This window comes from Microtus oregoni, unplaced genomic scaffold (assembly GCF_018167655.1).
Source record: "Microtus oregoni isolate MIOR12 unplaced genomic scaffold, Mior012 000004F_ref0000308, whole genome shotgun sequence".
NCBI lineage: Eukaryota > Metazoa > Chordata > Mammalia > Rodentia > Cricetidae > Microtus > Microtus oregoni.
Window position 1 is genome coordinate 24,344,175 of NW_024543063.1, and position 20,875 is coordinate 24,365,049.

Genomic DNA, 20,875 nt, shown 5'->3' on the forward strand with positions numbered 1-20,875 from the left:
AAATAGACCCATATCTATCACCATGCACAAAACTCAAGTCCAAATGGATCAAAGACCTCAATATCAGTCTGAACACACTGAACCTGACAGAAGAGAAAGTGGAAAGTACTTTACAACATATGGGCACAGGAGACCACTTCCTACATACAACCCCAGCAGCACAGACATTAAGGGCCTCATTGAATAAATGGGATCTCCCGAATCTGAGAAGCTTCTGTAAAGCAAAGGACACTGTCACTAAGACAAAAAGGCAACCCACTGACTGGGAGAAGATCTTCACCAACCCCGCAACAGACAAAGGTCTGATCTCCAAAATATAGAAAGAACTCAAGAAACTAGACCGCAAAAGGCTAATCAACCCAATTATAAAATGGGGCACTGAGCTGAACAGAGAATTCTCAACAGAAGAACTTCAAATGGCCAAAAGACACTTAAGGTCATGCTCAACTTCCTTAGCGATCAGGGAAATGCAAATCAAGACAACTTTAAGATACCATCTTACACCTGTCAGAATGGCTAAAATAAAAAACACCAATGATAGCCTTTGCTGGAGAGGTTATGGAGCAAGGGGTACATTCATCCATTGCTGGTGGGAATGCAAACTTGTGCAACCACTCTGGAAAGCAGTGTGGCGGTTTCTCAGGAAATTCGGGATCAACCTACCCCTGGACCCAGCAATACTACTCTTGGGAATATACCCAAGAGATGCCCTATCATACTACAAAAGTATTTGTTCAACTATGTTCATAGCAACATTATTTGTAATAGCCAGAACCTGGAAACAACCTAGATGCCCTTCCACGGAAGAATGGATGAAGAAAGTGTGGAATATATACATATTAGAGTACTACTCAGCAGTAAAAAAACAATGACTTTTTTTTTTTTTTTTTTGGTTTTTAGAGACAGGGTTTCTCTGTGGTTTTGGAGCCTGTCCTGGAACTAGCTCTTGTAGACCAGGCTGGTCTCCAACTCACAGAGATCCGCCTACCTCTGCCTCCCGAGTCCTGGGATTAAAGGCGTGAGCCACCACCGCCCGGCAACAATGACTTCTTGAATTTTGCATGCAAATGGATGGAAACAGAAAACATTATCCTGAGTGAGGTAACCCAGACCCAAAAAGATGAACATGGGATGTACTCACTCATAATTGGATTTTAGCCATAAATATAGGACATTGAGCCTATAATTCGCAATTCTAGAGAAGCTAAATAAGAAGGTGAACACAACGAAAAACATAGAGTTATCCTCCTGGATATTGGAAGCAGTCAAGATTGCTGGGCAAAAATTTGGGAAGTGGGGGGTGGGGTGGGATGGGGGAAAGGGGAGATGGGGAGAGAAAAGTGAGAAGGGGAGGATAGGGAGAACTTGGGGAAATGGGATGGTTGGGATAATGGAAGGATGGATATGGGAGCAGGGAAGTATATATCTTAATTAAGGGAGCCATTTAAGGTTGGCAAGAGCCTTGACTCTAGAGGGGTTCCCAGGGGTTCAGAGAGATGTACCCAACTAGGTCCTTGGGCAGCTGAGGCGAGATAGTCTGAAATGACCCTATCCTATAGCCATACGAAGGAATATCTTGCACATCAACATAGAACCTTCATCTGGCGATGGATGGAGATAGAGACAGAGACCCACATTGGAGCAATGTACTGAGCTCCCAAGGTCCAAATGAGGAACAGAAGGAGGGAGAACATGAGCAAGGAAGTCAAGACCACGAGGAGGGCACCCACCCACTGAGACGGTGGGGTTGATCTATTGGGAGATCACCAAAGCCAGATGGACTGGGACTGAAAATGCATGGGATAAAACCAGACTCCCTGAATATGGTGGACAATGAGGACTGCTGAGAAGCCAAGGACAATGGCACTGAGTTTTGACCCTACTGCATGTACTGGCTTTGTAGGAACCTAGCCGGTTTGGATGCTCACCTTCCTAGACCTGGATGGAAGGGGGAGGACCTTGGACTACCCACAGTGCAGGGAACCCTGACTGCTCTTCGGACAGGAGGAGGGGGAGGAGAGTGGGGAATGGGGAGTGGAGCAAGGGGGAGGGAAAAGGGAGGTGGGGAGTAGGTGGAAATTTTTAATTAAAAAAAATTTAATAAAAATAATTAAAAAAATAAAGATAAAAAATAAATAGTTGTTATATCAAAAGAAAAATATACTTTCTATAAAAAACAGCTAATACAACAATTAAAAATTTATGAAATTCAAATACTAATATTAATGATGAACACATTTTCATTTTCAAGTATTTTACCTATCGTTTGAGCATACTGTTTGGTTTTGCTTTTATTTAGATTTTGCTTTGCTTTGAATAATTTTTTATGAAACTTTAGATTTATTCCCTTGTTAGATAAGGTGTTTGGTGATATAGTCTGCTATTCTCAGTTTTCTTTTCATGGTTAACAAGTTACTTTGTTATACGGAGTGCTTTTAATTATATGTGGTCTTATTTGTCTATTTTTTCATTCTATTCATTCTACTTCTGAGATTGTAGCTATCAACAATATCAACAATAAAAAGGACATATTCTCAAACCAAAATCATTTGAGATTTGCCCTACATTTTCTTCTAAAAATATAGTTTTGTAATTTCAGGTTTTACATTAAAGTTTTTCATCCATTTTGACCCAACTTTCATGCATACTTTAAAGGAAGAGCCCCAATTCATTATTTACAAATGGATAACCTGTTTCACAATAGTATTTCTGGAAGAGAACATATTTTCCCTATTAAACTTTTGATAGAATGATAAATTACACTTGACTGTAAGTGTTTGGGTATAGTTTGGGAGATTTCTCCATTATTCTACTATCCTTTGAGTCTATTCTTATGCCAGGATCATAATTTGTTATTATAATGAGTTTGTAATTTGAAATGTAGTTTGAAATGAAATACTTTAAGGTCTTCAGCTTTGGTCTTAAGTTTGCTCTAGTTCTTTGGAATCTTATGGTTGGTCTCCTTTTATCTCTTCTTAATGATGCATGACATTTTTATTTAATAATTATAATCTTCCTCAAAGATTGTAAAATATACACAAACCACAATAAAAGTCAAATAATTAACAAAATATGTGTTACTCTATTTTCTACTTCTGTAAATAATTGAAAGTTATTAAACACTTTTCATCATAAATCTTTCAAAATTATTATTAAATACCAAAATATTTTATTCTTATGATGGTAAACAAAATTTTAAAATCCTACTTTCTTACATATAATCATATATATTATTAATTAATCAACATTAAGATAAGTGAATATTTAAAGCAGACTTTCAGGTCTACAAACTTCAAAGATTGAGCTAAAAAACAAAAGGTAAGTTTAAGCCAAAATTCAGAATATCTCCAGTGGAATCAGATGATAGAATCTTAAATATATTGCAAATTTGTCCAAATCAAAATGACTCAAGTATGTGCATTTGTTTATATGTTACTAAAGCCCATGGATGTGAATCCATTTCACCTTGACCAAAGGTTCTGAATTCAGGCCTATTCTTGCTTCTTCAAGGTTATGATAGGAATTTTGACCCAAGGTGTATCTATCTACAGGATGTTTGACCTAAGGTGTGGTTGCTGTGTGTCCTGCCTAACCAACTTAACTTAGGGTAGAGTGACTTGATAGTACAGGTATTGTAGAGGTAAGTAGTTTGTTTTTTCCTTGTTTGTATTATGGTAAAGAAGTCTTGTCTTCTTCCCCTGCTTTTGGATTGGGGTATATAAAGCATATGGAACATAAATGAGAATTCAGTATTCACTGGGTTACCTTCCCAACTCTATTCTGTGTCTTTGTGTTTTTCTTTCTTTTTTGTTTTTGTCTGACATTTCTAATCCACATGCTCCTACCCTGGTGGAACATATAAACTTGTCAAGACTTGACTCCAACAGATGTCACCCTAACATGGGATCCCAACAACCTGTGGGATTGCATGGACAATGATAATGTTCTATACTTTCTATGTGTTATTAAATTTGTGCACAGAGGCATATATGCTATGTTGATCTCTAATAAAAATATGACACATTTCCAAAAAAAAGAAATGAGAAAAAGTAAGCCTCTAAGATCAAGAAGAGAAAACTAAAACTGTTTCTCCACAGAAACTTCCTAACCCGAGAAATGCTCAGGGACCTCATAATATAGTAAATTTTCTGAAAAAGAATAATGAAAATCTGTCATCTAATAAGGAAAAAAACAATAAATTTAGATAATAATTAATAAAATCAACAATATAGATGGTATCATAGGCAAAACAAGACACAAAGGCAGGCCTACAAATACATCTCATAGTTCCTTAAATAAGAATGACAAGATTCTAACCAAAATTAAATAACAAGGAATCACTGGCCAGCAGTCATCCTGTGTACAATTTCTCTCCTTTGTTGATAATAGACAATGGATTGGGTGAGGAGAGCTGATCCACTAAGAGTTTTGATTACTAAAAGGATCCTATTCTCTTATAAAAAGAAAATTATATTGATTAACATCACTTAGGCACCATTTTGTTTCCTATGACTGAAGATTGCCTCTAAGTCTGCATCATAGTGGGGAAATAAAAACTTTTTCAAACCAAATGCAAGATAACAAATTTTTAAAGAAATAGTGTATGATTTGTATTATATACCTAAGGCAACTTGTTCTGCTCTAATTGTTTTATGAGTCACAAGGATTTTTGAAAAGAAGCTTATCCCCACATTTTATATATGTTTATTTGTGAGAAAGAATGTCTTCCATGTATATACAGGTGACATATAAGAAAAGAGGGTGTCAGATCCCCTGAATCTAGAGTAGCAGGTGGTTCTGGGACTCCCATCTCAGATATTGGGATATGAACAGGCCTAATAATTTCAAGTCACCAAAAACTCTTAAAATATAGACTGGTATGAGCTGAGCAGCACTTTAGCTATAATACTCTGGTTATCTATGGGAAAAAAACCTTTACAAACTTATATAGCTACTATGGAAATCACAATGGCAGTTCCTCAGAAAATTGGAAATAGATCTTCCTCAGGATTCTGTTGTACCAGTCTTGGGCATATACCCACAGATGATTCATCCTGTAGTTAGTTTTTTACTGTTTGGTTCTTTTGGGAGCCCACCACTCAGCTCCCAAATAAATCACATGAAGGATTATTCTTACCTATGAATGCCCAGCCTTAGCTTGGTTCTAGTCAGCTTTTCTTATTTTACATTATTCTATCTACTTTTGCCATTGGGATTTTACCTTTATTCTATATACCTTTCTTTACTTCCTACTCTGTGGTTAACTGTGAAGCTGGGTGGCTGGTCCCTGACATTCTCCTCCTCTTCTTGGTCCTCAATCCTTCTCTCTTCCTCCTTTTATTTATTCTCGCTGTCTGGCATCCCAACCTATCCCTCTCCTGCCTAGCAATTGGCCATTCAGATCTTTTTTAGACCAATCAGTTGTTTTAGGCAGGCAAAGTAATGCTGCTTCAGAGTTAAAAAATGCAACATAAAAGAATGCAACACATTCTTGCATCATTAAACAAATATTCCACAGCATAAATAAATGTAACATATCTTCAGTTAATGTTGTACAACATTTCCCCTTTTGTCTAAATAAAAAATGAAAGGTTACAACTTTTAACTTTCTCCATAGCGGCCATTTCTTTTCCATTAGCATTAAAAAATTAAAGTTAAAAAACTACTACGCAATCTATATGTAGGTGTCTTAATTACCCCTTTCTGTTTATTAAGCATATTTTAGGTTGTCAAGTGAAACATTAACTAATTAATCTTTATCAATAAAAATTGGGAGTCAGATATCAGGGGTAAAAACCTGAAAGATCAGAGAAACAGTGGAAGTCTATTGATATAAATTTAATGTCGATTTTGTTAAATAAATCTCTGCTCTTGTTTAAGGTATTATATTTGTTCAGTTCATTTATGATAATGTATAGTAAAGAAATACAAATTAATAGGTAGTCATTTATAATAGATAAACTTGTAGTCATGTTAGTTAGGTTTTCTAGATGTACAGAGATATATTTCATATGGATAGGTATTCTTCAAATCTTTCAAAGACATAGAATATGGCATTTTAAATGTTTTTAAAATTTATGCCTCTTCATGACAGTGAGACATGAATCCTTCTGGTAGCACCAATTATTTCAGAGGGTTTGATGGGCATTGAAGGAACCTATCATGGAATTTGCCTTCAATGTGACTAGGCTAGCCACTTGGGCAAGAAACTGCTCTTGACTGGATTGCTTGATGGTATGTTGTATAAACTGAACATGCAGGACCTACAAAAAAGAACTAGTAAAGTTGCCTTAAAAAGGTGAGACATATCCTGCTTCATGAAAGAATCTGCTAGACATTCTGCAAGACACAGAAAAAAAGGTGACTGAGAAAGTGGCAATATAAGTGGAACTGTCTTTAAAATTTTCTGCTTCATGGAAAAGTCTACCAGACACTATGGGCCTCTAGACTGAAGATGGATGCCCTAATGTTACAGAAGAACTTTGGGTGACTGTCCAGGCAGCAAGAGGTCTTTGTCAATTCTAGAGTTTTGGAAGTGCTTATAATTAGTTAAGTAATATATATCCTTCTAGAGTCTTTGGTGGAGTTGAAGAAAGACCATTTTATTATAATAAAAAATTGATCAGATATAAAACTTTAGACTCACAAAAATAGAATACATGATAGAGTATTTTTCTTAATTTGCCAAATATAAATGGACTAAATATTGTAACTATAATTCTTGCTTGATATGGTTTTGTTATATGTAATCTTGCTATATCAAAGTTAAAACCTTCCTTTTTATGTAGACAAAATTCCCCTCTGTATGCTGTGAATATGTTTTATTCCCATTGGTTAATAAAGAAACCGCTTTGGGCCTATGGTAGCACAGAATTAAAAAAGGTGAGAATTCCAAGCAGAGATAGAGGAGAAAAGAAGGCAAAGTCAGGGAGATGCCATGTAGCCACTGAAGGAGACAGATGCTGGATGGAACCTTACTGGTAGGCCACAGCTATGTGGCAATACACAGATGAATTGGGTTAATTTAAGATGTAAAAGTTATTTAATAAGAAGCCTAAGCTATTGGATATGCAGTCTTATAATTAATATAAGTTCTGTATAATTATTATGGCTCTGGATAGTGGGGAAATGACTAAACAACCTCTGTCTATACCAGGATATAATGAAGTTTGCAAGCTATACAGCATACACACAATTAATGTCTAAGTTCAAATGTCCTGTTCCCTGACTACTAAGGAATTGTACAAAGAAGCACAAATCATCCTGAATGCTTCACTGCCTGAGGGAATGCAACAGTCTGTCAGGAACTAGGAAGTATATTGTGACCCAGGAACCATGGGCTTTAACCTGAAAATCCTATGACACATGTCTTTCAAGGCAGTTAGGTCAGGCCAACTCCATGGTTCCCTGAAAAGTCTATTGCCCACTAAAATCCTATGACCTTGACCTCCACTGTCTGCCATTACTCTCAACATTTCCTTTGTCTATGTCCTACAAAACAGCTGATTAAGCTCTTTGTCCAGTTTTCTGATCTCTTCAGCATTCTTATAAGAGTCAACATTTCCAGGTCCTTTGTAGCAACAAAATCCCCTTTGAACCCCATTTTTGTTCCAACTTTCTTCTGTTGCTGTTATTAAATTATGCAATCAAAAGCAACTCAGGTAATGAACATGTTTATTTGGTTGTTAACCCTATTTCACAGTTCCTCCTTATGAGAGCTTAGGATAGATACTCAAGCTGATATCTAAAGGCAAAACATGTGGAATCATTGTTTTCTGACTTTCCCTCTTGTTTTGTCACCGTCTTGTGCTCAGAGCTTTGTGCTCAGAGATATTGCCAACTCAGTGGAAGAGCCTCCCTATATCAATCAAAATCAACACAATCTCTCTCAGATACCCTAATCAGATATTCTTATCTAGGCATACTTTTCAATTGGTATTTTCTGAGATCACTCTAAGCAATAACATTTTGATAGCTGAGGCTAATATGCAAGAAGATTTTAAGATCCAAGGCAATGTACTAATTATATCAATAACTTAAGCAGCAAAAACTCAAACAAAGATAGATATGCCAGGAAATGGAAAGAAGAAAAAAACCATTTAAGATAAAGAAGATAAAACTAAAACTGTCTCTCCACAGAAACTTTCCAAACAAACAAAAACTCAAGGAACTCATAACATGAGAAATCTGAATAAGAAATTGGTGAGACCATTATTTTCCAGAAAATAAACAATATACTTAGATAACAATGAATAAAATCAACAACATAGATTGATAGCACTGACAAAGACACAAAGACATATTATTCTCCTTTAAATAAAAACTAGAAGATTCCAATAAAAATCAAACTCTAAGAAATCAGTGACTAGCACTCATCCTATACACTTCTGTTATTTATCCTTTACAAAAAATAGAAAATGGCTTGGGTGAAGAAGGCTGTTCTACAAAAATTGGAGAGATTCACTTGAAACCTTCTCATGTTTTTCATAGAAAATAGTTTTGACTACTTAAAAAAAATCTCATTATCTTATAGTAAAGAAAAGGATGTCTGTTAGGATCACTTAGACACCATTTTGCTCCCACTGACTGCTGATTGCCTGTAAGTCTACAATCAAAGTGAGGAAATGAAAATATTTTAAAACAAAATGCAAGATCACAGATTTTTAAAGAATCTGTGGACACCTAGAGCAGCTTGTTTCACTCTAATTGCTTTATAAGTCACAAGCACTTTTGAAAACAAGTTTATTGCTATTTTTTGCATATGTGTGGCAATGAGTGAGAATATCTTCCATATATATATACAAGTAACATACAAAAAAGGGTTTCAGATGCCCTGGATCTAAAATGCTAGAGTTATGAGCCTCACAACTTGAGTGTAGGTATCTGAACTCAGGTCACCTCCAAAATGAATATGTGCTGAGCCACCTGCCAACATCCATAATACCTTTTATCCAATAAACCAAAAGTCTCTCACAGATTAAGAACAAAAGCAACAAAACCTAAATAAAGAAAGAAGTAAATAAATGATCCTTGGAAACATGATGCGTCAAAACTAAGATGACGTGTATGGTAAATTTGCACCATAAATGAATACAGTGCAACGGCAATTCCCAACGATTTATAACAGGAAAGCTATTACAAAGCTACATTCATATTGCAAGCACACAGAGTAATCATGGGATTATCAAAAAATAGTACACAGATTGACATAATATGACTTCTTTCTGGGTGGAGGTTGTACATACCTTTAATCCCAGCACTCAGGAGGCAGAGTCAGCAGGATCTCTGTGAGTTTGAAGCCAGTCTGGTCTACAAAGTGAGTTCCAGGACAGGCTCCAAAGTTACAGAGAAACCCTGTCTCAGGAAAAAAAATTACCACAAAGCTGATCAACCTAGAATGTGTATGATATTTGGGAAAGAATAAAGAGGATGGAGAGAAAAGGCCAAGAGCAAAGTCAGGAAAATATAGTCAGCTATTAATCAAAAGACCAAAGGAAACAGTCAGGAAACGTGTGGTCCTGACCAATGTTACCCAGCTACCTATGATTCTATGTGTATGGAAATTAAATAAAGTCTTCACAATTTTCACAAAATTACTTCAATGTGACCCTTAAACTGTTGTTTCTGACCTTCCAGCTACTGTTATTTCTTCCAGAGAGGCCTCATGCTCTAGAGCCCTCTCTGCAAAAAGAGATGATCTCCTGCTATGGTTATGCAGCCCCTTAGACCTCCTTGTGTTTTTAGGTAAACCCAGACACACTGAAGATCAATCTCAAAACAATATAGAATAACATCTGCTTCCTGTCAAATGGATTTTAGTGCAAGATATAGATTCTGCTCTATCTAGCTGCCCAACACCATAAAAACCTAAAAAATCTCTGTAGCACAGAAACTCCCTTTGTCCCATGGAACTAAACATCACTGAATTACACCATTGCAGCTGGTGGTCGCAGAAAGTTAGAAGCATTTTAATCATGTATTGCTAAAAGACAATCAACATCACCATAGTTCTACCAGCTTTTAAACCATTTGAGACATTTATCAGACAAACTTGAAAGTAGACTGCAATATTCAGAACTTCTAGAAACCAGATTATCAGTTTTCAAATTTTTCTTTCCACTGTACACCAAGAGCATGGCTCTGTATGTACACTGGACAGTGATATTACAAGGACAATATCCGACCATGCAAGTGCTGCAGAGTCTCCCTCTCCCCAGGAAATCCATACACGGGGAGGCTCAGAAGACAAGGGGCACTACCCTGGTCATTACACAGAGCAACAGTACCACAGCCTGGCTCATGGTCCATCCAAACCCCAGCAGAAATTCCAGCTCTGAACACCCTACACGCACCATGGCATAGGTTGTGGTCTTCCTTACAACTCATTACAACAAAAGTAGAAAAGAATCCTGGAAAGAACCTGCAACCTACCTGCTTGCTAAGATGTCTAGAGTCCCTCATTGGCTAAGGCCAATTCTGCTGGGCCTCAGAATATTTTCAGCTCCCCTAATGGGTGATCAGAGATCACCAGACAGCACAGTACTTCCTATTCTGCCCTTCCAGCCCAGTAGACAGGGTTCTAGACCAGAAAGTTTGTATTTTAGTAGACAGTCATCCACTTTCCTAGCACATATCCCATTCCTCATCCAAAGCACAGGGTCCTTTGAATACACCTTCTATTACACACTCAATGTGCAGTGCAGCCAACCTATCACGTCATACCTGGGAAATCCTGCAGCCAAACATGGGTCACATTTACAACTGTTGTTAATGAAAAATAGGCCATGAATTAGAAGATAATAAGGGGTCATAGTAAAGCTTGGGGACAGGAAAGAGAATGCGGATATGATATTGTTATAATCTCAAAAAAATATTTTGAAAAGTTGAAATAGGATTCATGGCCATGTGCTTCAGAAACTAGAGATTTATATTAGAGCACATCAAAGATTTCTCAAACCTTTCATCTCTGGAGATATATTTAAAACCAGTAAAATAACAGTCCGGTTAGGCGGGCTACATTTTACTCAGATCTATTTTGGTTGAACTACTATAAATATAGCAATTTAGTTTTATGAGGTCAGTTCTTTATTTAGATTCTTGATTGCCCTGGCCTGTGGACAACAAGAAATGGCCATCAGGACATTTATGGAGCATCTAAAATTGATTACTGAATTCCTAATTAGATAATTAGTAAATAGCTAAGCATTGCTAATCTCAACTACTGTTGAAGTAGGAAAGTTCTCAACCACTGTCCTGTCTCTCACTTTCTGCACTGTGAATATACCAGCTTCAAGCTTGACCTATGTACTCAGTTCTTGCACAGATCCCTCTTCATTTATAAGCAAGCACTAAAAGACTGAGATACTGGAGGTCACTCACTAGCTTGTCTATTTTTGCTTTCTCACAAACCAGTCAAGGCCCTGTCCTGAAGGAGTTTCAGGACTATCTACCCAGCACTGGGCAGCAGAAGCAGGATTGGGTGTTTAAAGAAATTATCAATTATATAGCATGAGGCAACAATATTATAAGCTCATAGTCTCCCACACCAGTATGGCAGAGTCTCCCCCTTCCCCAGGGAATCCACACTCAACAAAGCTCAGAGGCCAAGGGCCACTACCCAGATCACCAAACAAACTAACAGAACCTGTCTGGATCATGGTCCATTGCTTTCCAAGCAGCTAATAGCTCAGCCAACCAGCTCTTTCTGGTCTGGGGAAAGTGGCCCCTACATTTACCGTTGCACGGCTTTGTGGCCCTCCTTACAGCTCCATTCAGCATAACAAGAGAATCCTGGAAAGAACCTGTAAGCTACCTCCTATGGTGATACTGACTGTCAAGTAGAGTCCTTCATTAGCTAGAACCACCCAGCTGGGCTTCAAGACATTAGCAGTTAACCTACTGGGTGAACAGAGATCAAATGTCTCAGAGAGCAAAACCCCTCCAGGTTTCCTTCCACATTATGGTGAGACAAGACCCTAATTTATAGTTTACTAAAATCTTCCATTTTCCCAGAGCAATTCCTGTTCCTCCTCCAAGGCACATGGTCCTATGTGTACATATTCTATTACACACTCAATGTCCAGTGTAGTCAACCCTTTACTTCATAGCTGGGAGGTCTTGTAACCAAACCCAGGTCACATCCAAGCAGTAATTGTTAAACAAAAAGAGGCCATGGATTAGAACACAATAAAGGGTCCATGAGAACAGTTGGAAGCTAGAGACAGATAGTGAAAATAATGTAATTACAATATCAAAAGAATACGATTAAAAAGTTCAAACAAGCTTCATGGTCATGTGCTCCAGAGACTAGGGATCTGTATTAGAGCACACCAAGTACAACTCACATCATTTCTCTCGGGGTATACAGTCATGTTAGGCAGGACCACATGCTTTTACCCAGTTCTTCTAGTTTGCTTGAACTACTGTAACTACAGTAATTTGGTTTAATTATGTTTTTATATAGATTCTTGAATGCATGGTCTGTGGTGTGTCACTACTCATTGCTAATGACAACTTCTGCCCCAGCAGGAAATCTTTCACCCTTTTTCTTGCCAATCCCCTTTTCTGTTGTGACTTTGCTTGCTTTACAGTTGGTCAGTGAACTAAATTCTTACACTGGTCCTACTCCACTTGTAAATTCACAATAAAATCTAGAGAAGTTGGAGGGTACTCATTCACTGATCTATTTCTCCTTTCCACAGACCAGTCAAGGTCCATCCTGGTTGGAGTTGCAGGACTATCTTTCTAGCACTGGGTAGCAGAGGCAGGATTAGGTGTTCAAAGCAATTCTCAATTACATAGTGTGAGGAAAGCCTGAGCTACAGGAGCCACTGATATAAACCAGTTGCTCTCAATCTTCCTAATGTTGTGACCATTTAAAACAGTTCCTCCTGATGTGTTGAACCCTCAACTATAAAATTATTTTCACTACTACTTCATAACTATATTTTTGCTACTGTTATGAATTATAATATAAAATATCCGTGCTTTCTGATGGTCTTAGGCCAGTCCTGTTATAGGATCATTTGATCCCCCAAAGGAAGCTGTGACCAACAAGGTTAAGAAACCCTGCTCTAAATTGATATAAATAAATAAACAGCACTTAAGAAAGAATGGAATGAAACTCCTAAACTAGGAAACATTGAAAATATAGCAGTAATTCATCTAAAGAAAATGAATGTTAAAAATGATACCAATAATTGATGCTTTACAATAATAAAAATAATAGAACACTTATCTATACTAAATTTGAAATGGAGTAGTCCTTTCCCTGAGAGAAAGAGTGCCATTAATAAGAGACTGTATGACTTTGTTCCATGTAAAATGTTAGCTACTAAGTGTTGTGATGTGATGGTGTTACAGTCAATTGCCTGTTTTTCAAACCTTTCAGCTAACTTAACAATGTCAGCTAAGATTGTACATATCTGCATAGGAGAGTTCTCTAATTGGAAACTGAATACTTAGTAGTTCAAGCTATCCTCCCTAAATTGTACACCCACCAATTCTGTCTGTCTTCATTCACATGGAAGGAATTAATACCTGCAGGGAAATTACAGAGAAAGTCACTCACCATGCCCCATCAGTCCTTCTTTATAATGGAGACCCCTGCAGAGCAGTCTGTGACCTAGCCATTGTCTAGTCTGTTTCCCCCTACAGTGAACACAGAACAATGTTCCTCCTCTTCTGGTCTGAAGGGAGAAGCCATGCTCCACACACAAATCCTTTCCCTATTCTGCAATGGACAGTCCACTATGTGACTCAAACACAATTTTAGAACTGTGTGGTAATTTTAGAACTTTGTGGTGCTGCAGACATGTAATGCAAGGTTTAGAGTGTTTAGTCAAGAGGAGAACAAGGACAATGCCTTGTGGGGCTACAGACAGGTTTCTAGCACATCTCAATCAAATTAGGAGACCTTGACTCAAAATAACTTTTCAAAAAGACTAGAAATTAATTATAGAATAAATATACATTTATGGCACAACAGGACTTAAGGTTGTGATCCTGTAATGGCCCCTTGAGCAGCATTTAGAAGCCAGTTTTTTAATGGACAGATGGGCACTTGTGCTGGTTGTAAATCAGGCTTGTCTCCTTTGTGATGGGAATGTAGCTGATTAATCCTGGGGAACAAACTTTTATATTTTATCATACTAATCTCTAACAGGTAAGAATACCATTGCCTTTGGGGCATTTGGGATGCAGCTCTCCCTTACCGAAATTCTATTTTGTGACTTAATGTCTCCTAAGAACTGGAAATTCTATTACCATCAATTCTACTCTTCTACAGTTTAGCAGTGGAGTGCTACTCTATACAAGAAATACTGTTTACAAGCTCCACAGAAATAACTCCAGATGGATCCTAAACCTAAATATTAAATGTTCCAAGTGAAGAACTTCTGGAAGATACTAAAGGGAACAGAGCTATCTGACTTTGGCAAATCTGTGTCCATTGCGACAATACAAGCACTAAGGGAGCCCACATGTCACAGTGAAGTCAACAACAAGGGTATTTCAAAGCACAGTCCCACTCCCAAATCTCTGAGCAGACGCAGTAAGGATAGTAAGTTACTCAGAGGCTTCCAGCCAGCTCAGGAATTTCAAAGATCGTGCAGAATCACACAGGATCACACAGACCCTGCTGGGGCACGCAGGACCAGCAGGCCCAGGCAGAAACATGATGAACTCTGCATCTAGTCACCGGCTCCCACCCAGCTTAGAGGAGGATGCACCACACTGTCTCCCATGGCTCAACTAGCCACTTCTCCCGGTCTGAGGATAACCCCAAGCTCACCATATCATGATTTTCCAGCTTGTCCATGCTCCCTGCTCAGCTCCCTGCACTCACAGTAGAACACACAAAAGCACTGACGCCATCTTCTCTTCAAAGTCAAGCTTGAAAGTGGCCACTGCCGGAAGGATCCCGCACAACTTTTGACTGGCAGGTCACCTGGAGGGCCTGATTGGCTAGTGAGTCCTGAGTGACAAGAGCACCTCCCATAGAGTTATTCTGTGCTTAAAGGCACAGCTCAGCAGAGTGGTGATGGTAGAGGCGCAGGCCTTTAATCCCAGCCCTTAGGAAGCAGAGGTAAGCGAATCCCGTTGAGTTCTAAACCAGCCTGCCCTTTTTCAGGACAGGCTCCAAAGGTGCAGAGAAACCCTGCCTCGAAAAACTAAAACTAAATTAAAAAATGAAAGAAAGACAGACAGACAGACAGAAAGAAAGAAAGAAAGACAGACAGAGAAACCTTGTCTCGAAAAATCAAAAAGAAAGAAAGAAAGAAAGAAAGAAAGAAAGAAAATCTGCAAAATCTAGTTCCAGGAAAGGCTCCAAAGCTACAGAGGAATCCTGTCTTGAAAAACAATAAATTAATTAATTAACTAATGAAATAAAAATTTAAAAAATGAAAATTAAAGACACAGCTCAGTGGTTCCTGGCCCTGCCTTTTATCCCAAAGACCTTTTCTAGATCAGCAGAGATGTGTTTCCATAGCACGAGCCCCTGGGTCCAGTAGCAGACCCTGCTATCTTCCAGTTCTCCACAGGCACTGCCCGTTCTTCTCCTTGACACAATGTGGCTAGCTAGCTTGTGCGGGCCACTGTAATATACTATGTCCCTGTCCCACAGGTGGAAGGATGCCCAGAATATTATCAGCCAAAGGGAGATTTAAAGATACAAAGGGAGATATTTGTTATGTCACACTGAGGTTATGTGAACTGAAGATAATTTTTACCTGGATGTCACAGGGACTTCAGATAACCAGAAAAGAAAAGTAAGAACTAGATCACAGATTAAAAACAAATAAGTCTTTCTCCCACCAGACAGCTGCATGATGGTTCCATTCCTTTGGAGTTTCATTCATGAAATTCAGAACAAACTGTTGGCAAATGGATTAGTCTCCAGGGAAAGTTGAATACTTAGAGCATAATAAGTCAGGAAAAAAGTGTTCATGAGCACTAACGCCATCACATCTTCCTCAATGGGCAGGTGAAAAAACCCACAGCAGCATTATTCAAAGTTGTCTACATGAATAGCACTGGTAGAATGAATCTCTCCATGTATATAGAAAGTAGATTTATTAGAATGTCTTACAAGCTGTGGTCTCGGTAATCCAAAAAATGTCTGCCAAACATAGAAATTTGAAGATTCTAGTAGTTGTTAAGTTCATGAGGCTGGATATCTCAGCTGGTCTTCAGTATATACCAGAATATCAAGGAAGTAGGCTCTGATGCTGGTAAAGAAATGAGCTTGGTAGCCAGAGCTAGGGCAAGTAGACAAAGAAAGAGCTTCCTTCTTCAGTAATAAAAAGTAAAGGAATAAGTTATAGAAATTAAGGGTCCAGTCCAGAAATGCAGAAACATAAAGTTGTAAGCTAAAACACATTTTGGAAAGAGAGAGAGAGAGAGAGAGAGAGAGAGAGAGAGAGAACAGAGAGAGAGAGAGAGAGAGAGAGAGAGAGAACAGAGAGAGAGAGAACAGAGAGAGAGAGAGAACAGAGAGAGAGAGAGAACAGAGAGAGAGAGAGAGAGAACAGAGAGAGAGAGAGAGAGAGAGAGAGACTGAGAAAGAGAGAGAGAGCTGCCAGCCACTGTTAACCTCTAACAAACACTTTCTGCCTTAAGAGCAGACATCCTGGCAGCCACTGTGTACAGAGGTAAACTTTTAACAGTCATTTCCTGCCTCCCAGCTTTCCCGCTAGGCAGGTACGGGCGAAAAAAGTTAGCTTCTAGCTATTGCCTCTATGGGACACTCTGCTTATATTCTAATTTTTAACTATGCCTTATGTAACTCTACTCTCTGCTTACATTCTCTCAGGCACAGTGAAAAGTGGCTGTGCCAGCCACTGACTTTCACAAACACTCTAAGTTAGCATTCTTATGTTCCATAAACAAAAGTTGTAAAACTAACAGTGTAAAGTGACTTTAAGCCTGACCTCAAGGTTGTAAAAGCCCTTTGACACACACCTGGTGCTAGATTTTACTGTAGGAAGAGGCTCCAAACCAACCCTCAGGGCCACAGTTTCAGAAGCCAGCCGCTGGCTGTGATCACAGGTATAGGTGACAAGCTTTGTGTGCCCTGTGGTGGGTTTTTTTCTTTTTCTGGAATAAAGCTTACTTCTGGTTTAATAGATTTTGGAGGTCTATCCCACCATTATTGTGTGACCACCAAACACAACAAATATTCCTTATACATGTAGGTGACACCAGAAAGTGTGATCCAGATTTAAGGCAGATCTTATTCTTTGTTTGATTGGGGTTTTTTTCTTTATTCTTTTTTGGTGTTTTTGAGACAGGGTTTTTCTCTGTAGCCCTGGAATTCATTCTGTAGATAAGGCTGGTCTAAAACCTAGAAAAATCTGACTCCTTTAGCCTCCTGAGTGCTGGGGTTAGAGGTGTGCACAGCAACCAAGCATCTGAACATGGATATCACTTCAAATGATCCAGATTAAAGACAGGCCTTTAATTTTAAAACCTTTAGAAAAATCCCTCATTGGTATACCCATTGGGTTTTAGTTAATTCCAGATGTAGTCAATTTGACTTCCAAGATTAGCATCACAACAGTCAAGACAGAAGAAATAAGAAAAATTGTTACCTCCAGGAGACAGGGAAAGCATGGGAGTTATTTCCAAAACAGTGCTTTTCCAAAACAAAGGAAGCATGTGGATTTTACTAAGGGAGTCTACACATTTATGTAGAGTTCTGTCTATTCCTAAGCAGGTTCGGTTAACAAATCCATTTCTGAATATGATGACAATATAAAAGTGGAGATGTTTAGGGAATTCTCACTTCAAAGTCATGTAGAAACATATAAATTATAATAATGATGGAAAGAAATGCCTCTGACATGTTTATCTTGTATCACAAGTGTTAGTATTCAGGCATCTGTACTGGTCTGCCCTTGGGGTTGTGACAAGATATGTCCTCAGCTTCAGTCACTAAGATCACCTCCTGTGCACATTAAAGGTGGGCCTTGCCCACTTCCTCTCTTTCCCTCTCCCTCTCCCTCCATTTCTACCTTTCTCCCCTTTTCTCTTTCTCTTTCTACTTCTTTGCATGTCTCTGTCTTTTCCCCCATCTCTCTGCCTCTCTCTTCTCTTCTGCTGCTCCTTTACCTAAAGACTGGTCTCCCCATTTTTTTCACATTCCCTTTACCCTAATAAAAAAATCCCTCCTTGTGAGCTCTCTTTTTGTGACACTTTTTAAATTTACAACAACAAGGTCTTAGCTGAAAATCAGGTAAACCACACAGTGAAAGAAGATTGCTTTGGAGCCTATGTGACCTGTCAATCTTGATGTTTAATCTAAAAGATAACTGTACCAATGCCACAATTCTCACAGATACAAAAGATAGAGAACATAAATAGAAAATACTTCAAGAAAAGGCCACTTAACAGCATTGTGTACTCTGCTCTTAGACGGACGGTTATGATGAACTCTATTAACCTCAGAATAAAGCTGCTTTGACCTCTGAGCAGGCTGCCTCAGCAGAAAACCACAACTGTTTCCATGCAAGATCAGGAGTTCATTTTAACTAGCCCTGGCTGCTGTCTCAGGACTGTGACATCACTGTAGAGAATTCTATTCTTTCCTTTTCTAACTTTAAAAAGTAAATAGTTATATGGGTGTTTTGCCAGCATACCTCTGTACACAGTACCTACAGAGGCCAGAAGAAGGCAAGAGATGCCTAGGACTGGAGTTACAGCAAATGGTTAGCTACCATGTAGGTTCTGGGAATGAAACCTTGGGATCTGTAACAACACCCAGTGCTCTTAACTGCTGAGTCATCTCTCTAGTCCCTCTTTTTATTTAAAACTTATTTCCATAATGGTGAGGGAGGTTCCTTCTGTCTATGTGTTGATTTTATTGGTTAATGAATGAAGAAAACTGGCTTGGTCTATAGCATGGGAGAAGGAAGGCAGAGTTAGGAGAAGCCATGGAGCTGCCAGAGACAGATACTGGTTGGAATCTAGCTGGTAAGCCACAGTCACGTGGCGATACACAGATTAATAGAAATGGGTTAAATTAACATGTAAGAGCTAGCCAATAAAAAGCTAGAGCTAATGAGTCAAGCAGTGATTTAATTAATACAGTTTTATGTAATTATTTTTGGTCTAAGCTAACCGGGTGGCCAGGAACCAAGTAGCAGACTCCATACAATACCATAAAATAATAATTAAAGATATTGTATCACTTTCCCTTTTTATCTCTTCATTCCCTCCTTTCCCAATCCCTTCCAGTTTCTTCCTTGTTAAGTTTGGGTGAATAAGAATGCTGAAACACATGAATACAAACTGAAGAATCCATTTTTGTTGATTGTGCATATATGAATAATTGGCCGATTATGTTGTATTGGATAAACAGGGAGCTCATCTCTGCCTGAGACTTATTTTCCCAAGTAAAGGAGAATTTTTACTTTTTAATCAGCATCAGGTATCTGAGCCTGACTAGGCTGCCTTGGACAGTAAAATCAAAAATAGAAAACTTCGGATAGAAAATACCTTACCTGTTAAGAGCACTGAAGATTCTGTCAGAGCATCCAGATTCTATTCCTGGTACATATAGAAGTTCACTACTATCTGTAACTCTAGTACCAGGGGCTCTGACACCATCTTCTGGCCTCCTTGGCCATGATAAGAACAGGAGATGTAGACCATAAAAATTATTTTCAAGCTATCTGTGGTAGTGTATTCTTTTACTGCCAGCAATCTGGACACCAGAGGTAGAAAGATCAGTATGAGTTTCAAAGCCCGTGCTACATAGTCTACACACACACACACACACACACACACACACACACACACGCACACACTCAAGCACAAATATGGTCAATCATATGAGCACATGACATTTATCCCAGGTGTTGGAAGAATCTGAACATTTGACAGTGGGCCACCTGAACTGCCCATCATGAGTTGTGTGTTACTGGGCCCACCAAGTCATAAAGTAGGACATGCACAGCATGTTTCTCTGTGATTATAATGGGAGTCTGGGCAGCCGGGAAATAAACAAGTGGCCTTCCTACAACAGTTAACCATAGAGGCCAGGCAGTGGTGGCACACACATTTAATCCCATCACTTGGGAGGAGGAAAAGGAAGAACAGGAGTTCAAGGCTACACTGGGCTACCTGAGATTGAATCAGTATAAAAGAAAAACAGAGCCAGGTGGTGGTAGCCCAAACCTTTAATTCCAGGACTAGGAAGATGGAGACAGGAATATAATGCAGGTGGAAACAGGATCTCAGCTGCCCATTCAATCTGATGACAGGATCTGCTCTATTCAGTCTGAGATTTCATAGAGGTAAGAAGTCTCTGATAACTGGCTGCTCTGCTTCTCTGCTCTTTCAGCTTTCACCCTGAATACACGACTCTGGATTTCATTGATTAAGACTAATAAGGATTCATACTTCATACTGTTGAAGGGAAATTTGTGGAGCAATTGTCTACCCTTTTTGAGGTACTGAGTTCAGTTCCCAGCAGTGGGAAAAAAGTTCTCTTTTACTAGTAAAGCTTTTACTTTGATGAAATAATATTTTCTTTGTTTATTGTGTAGTTATTGCATTTTCTAACACTGATACTATAACTGGTTTTATTCCCTTATGAGTGATTTTAAGAAAATAATAGTCCTTATGTAAAATATTGATTTTATAAAGTGTTACTGTGATCTGCTGGCATCTCTTTTGTTTTTTTTTTGTTTGTTTTTGTTTTGTTTTGTTTTGTTTTTTCGAGACAGGGTTTCTCTGTGGTTTTGGAGCCTGTCCTGGAACTAGCTCTTGTAGACCAGGCTGGTCTCGAACTCACAGAGATCCGCCTGCCTCTGCCTCCCGAGTGCTGGGATTAAAGGCATGCGCCACCAGCACCCGGCCTGGCATCTCTTTT

The 20,875-nt window shown here is 38.7% G+C and overlaps 1 protein-coding gene across 1 annotated transcript in view; it reads right to left on the minus strand.

Annotated features, from left to right (window-relative positions):
* Znf33b (zinc finger protein 33B) overlaps positions 1–14,874 on the minus strand; it is a 33,617-nt gene extending 18,743 nt beyond the window's left edge. The window contains 1 exon segment of the mRNA XM_041649842.1: positions 14,792–14,874. Within this exon segment, the coding sequence (XP_041505776.1) occupies positions 14,792–14,818 (27 nt within the window). The 5' untranslated portion in view covers positions 14,819–14,874.
* Between the last annotated feature and the right edge of the window lie 6,001 nt (positions 14,875–20,875).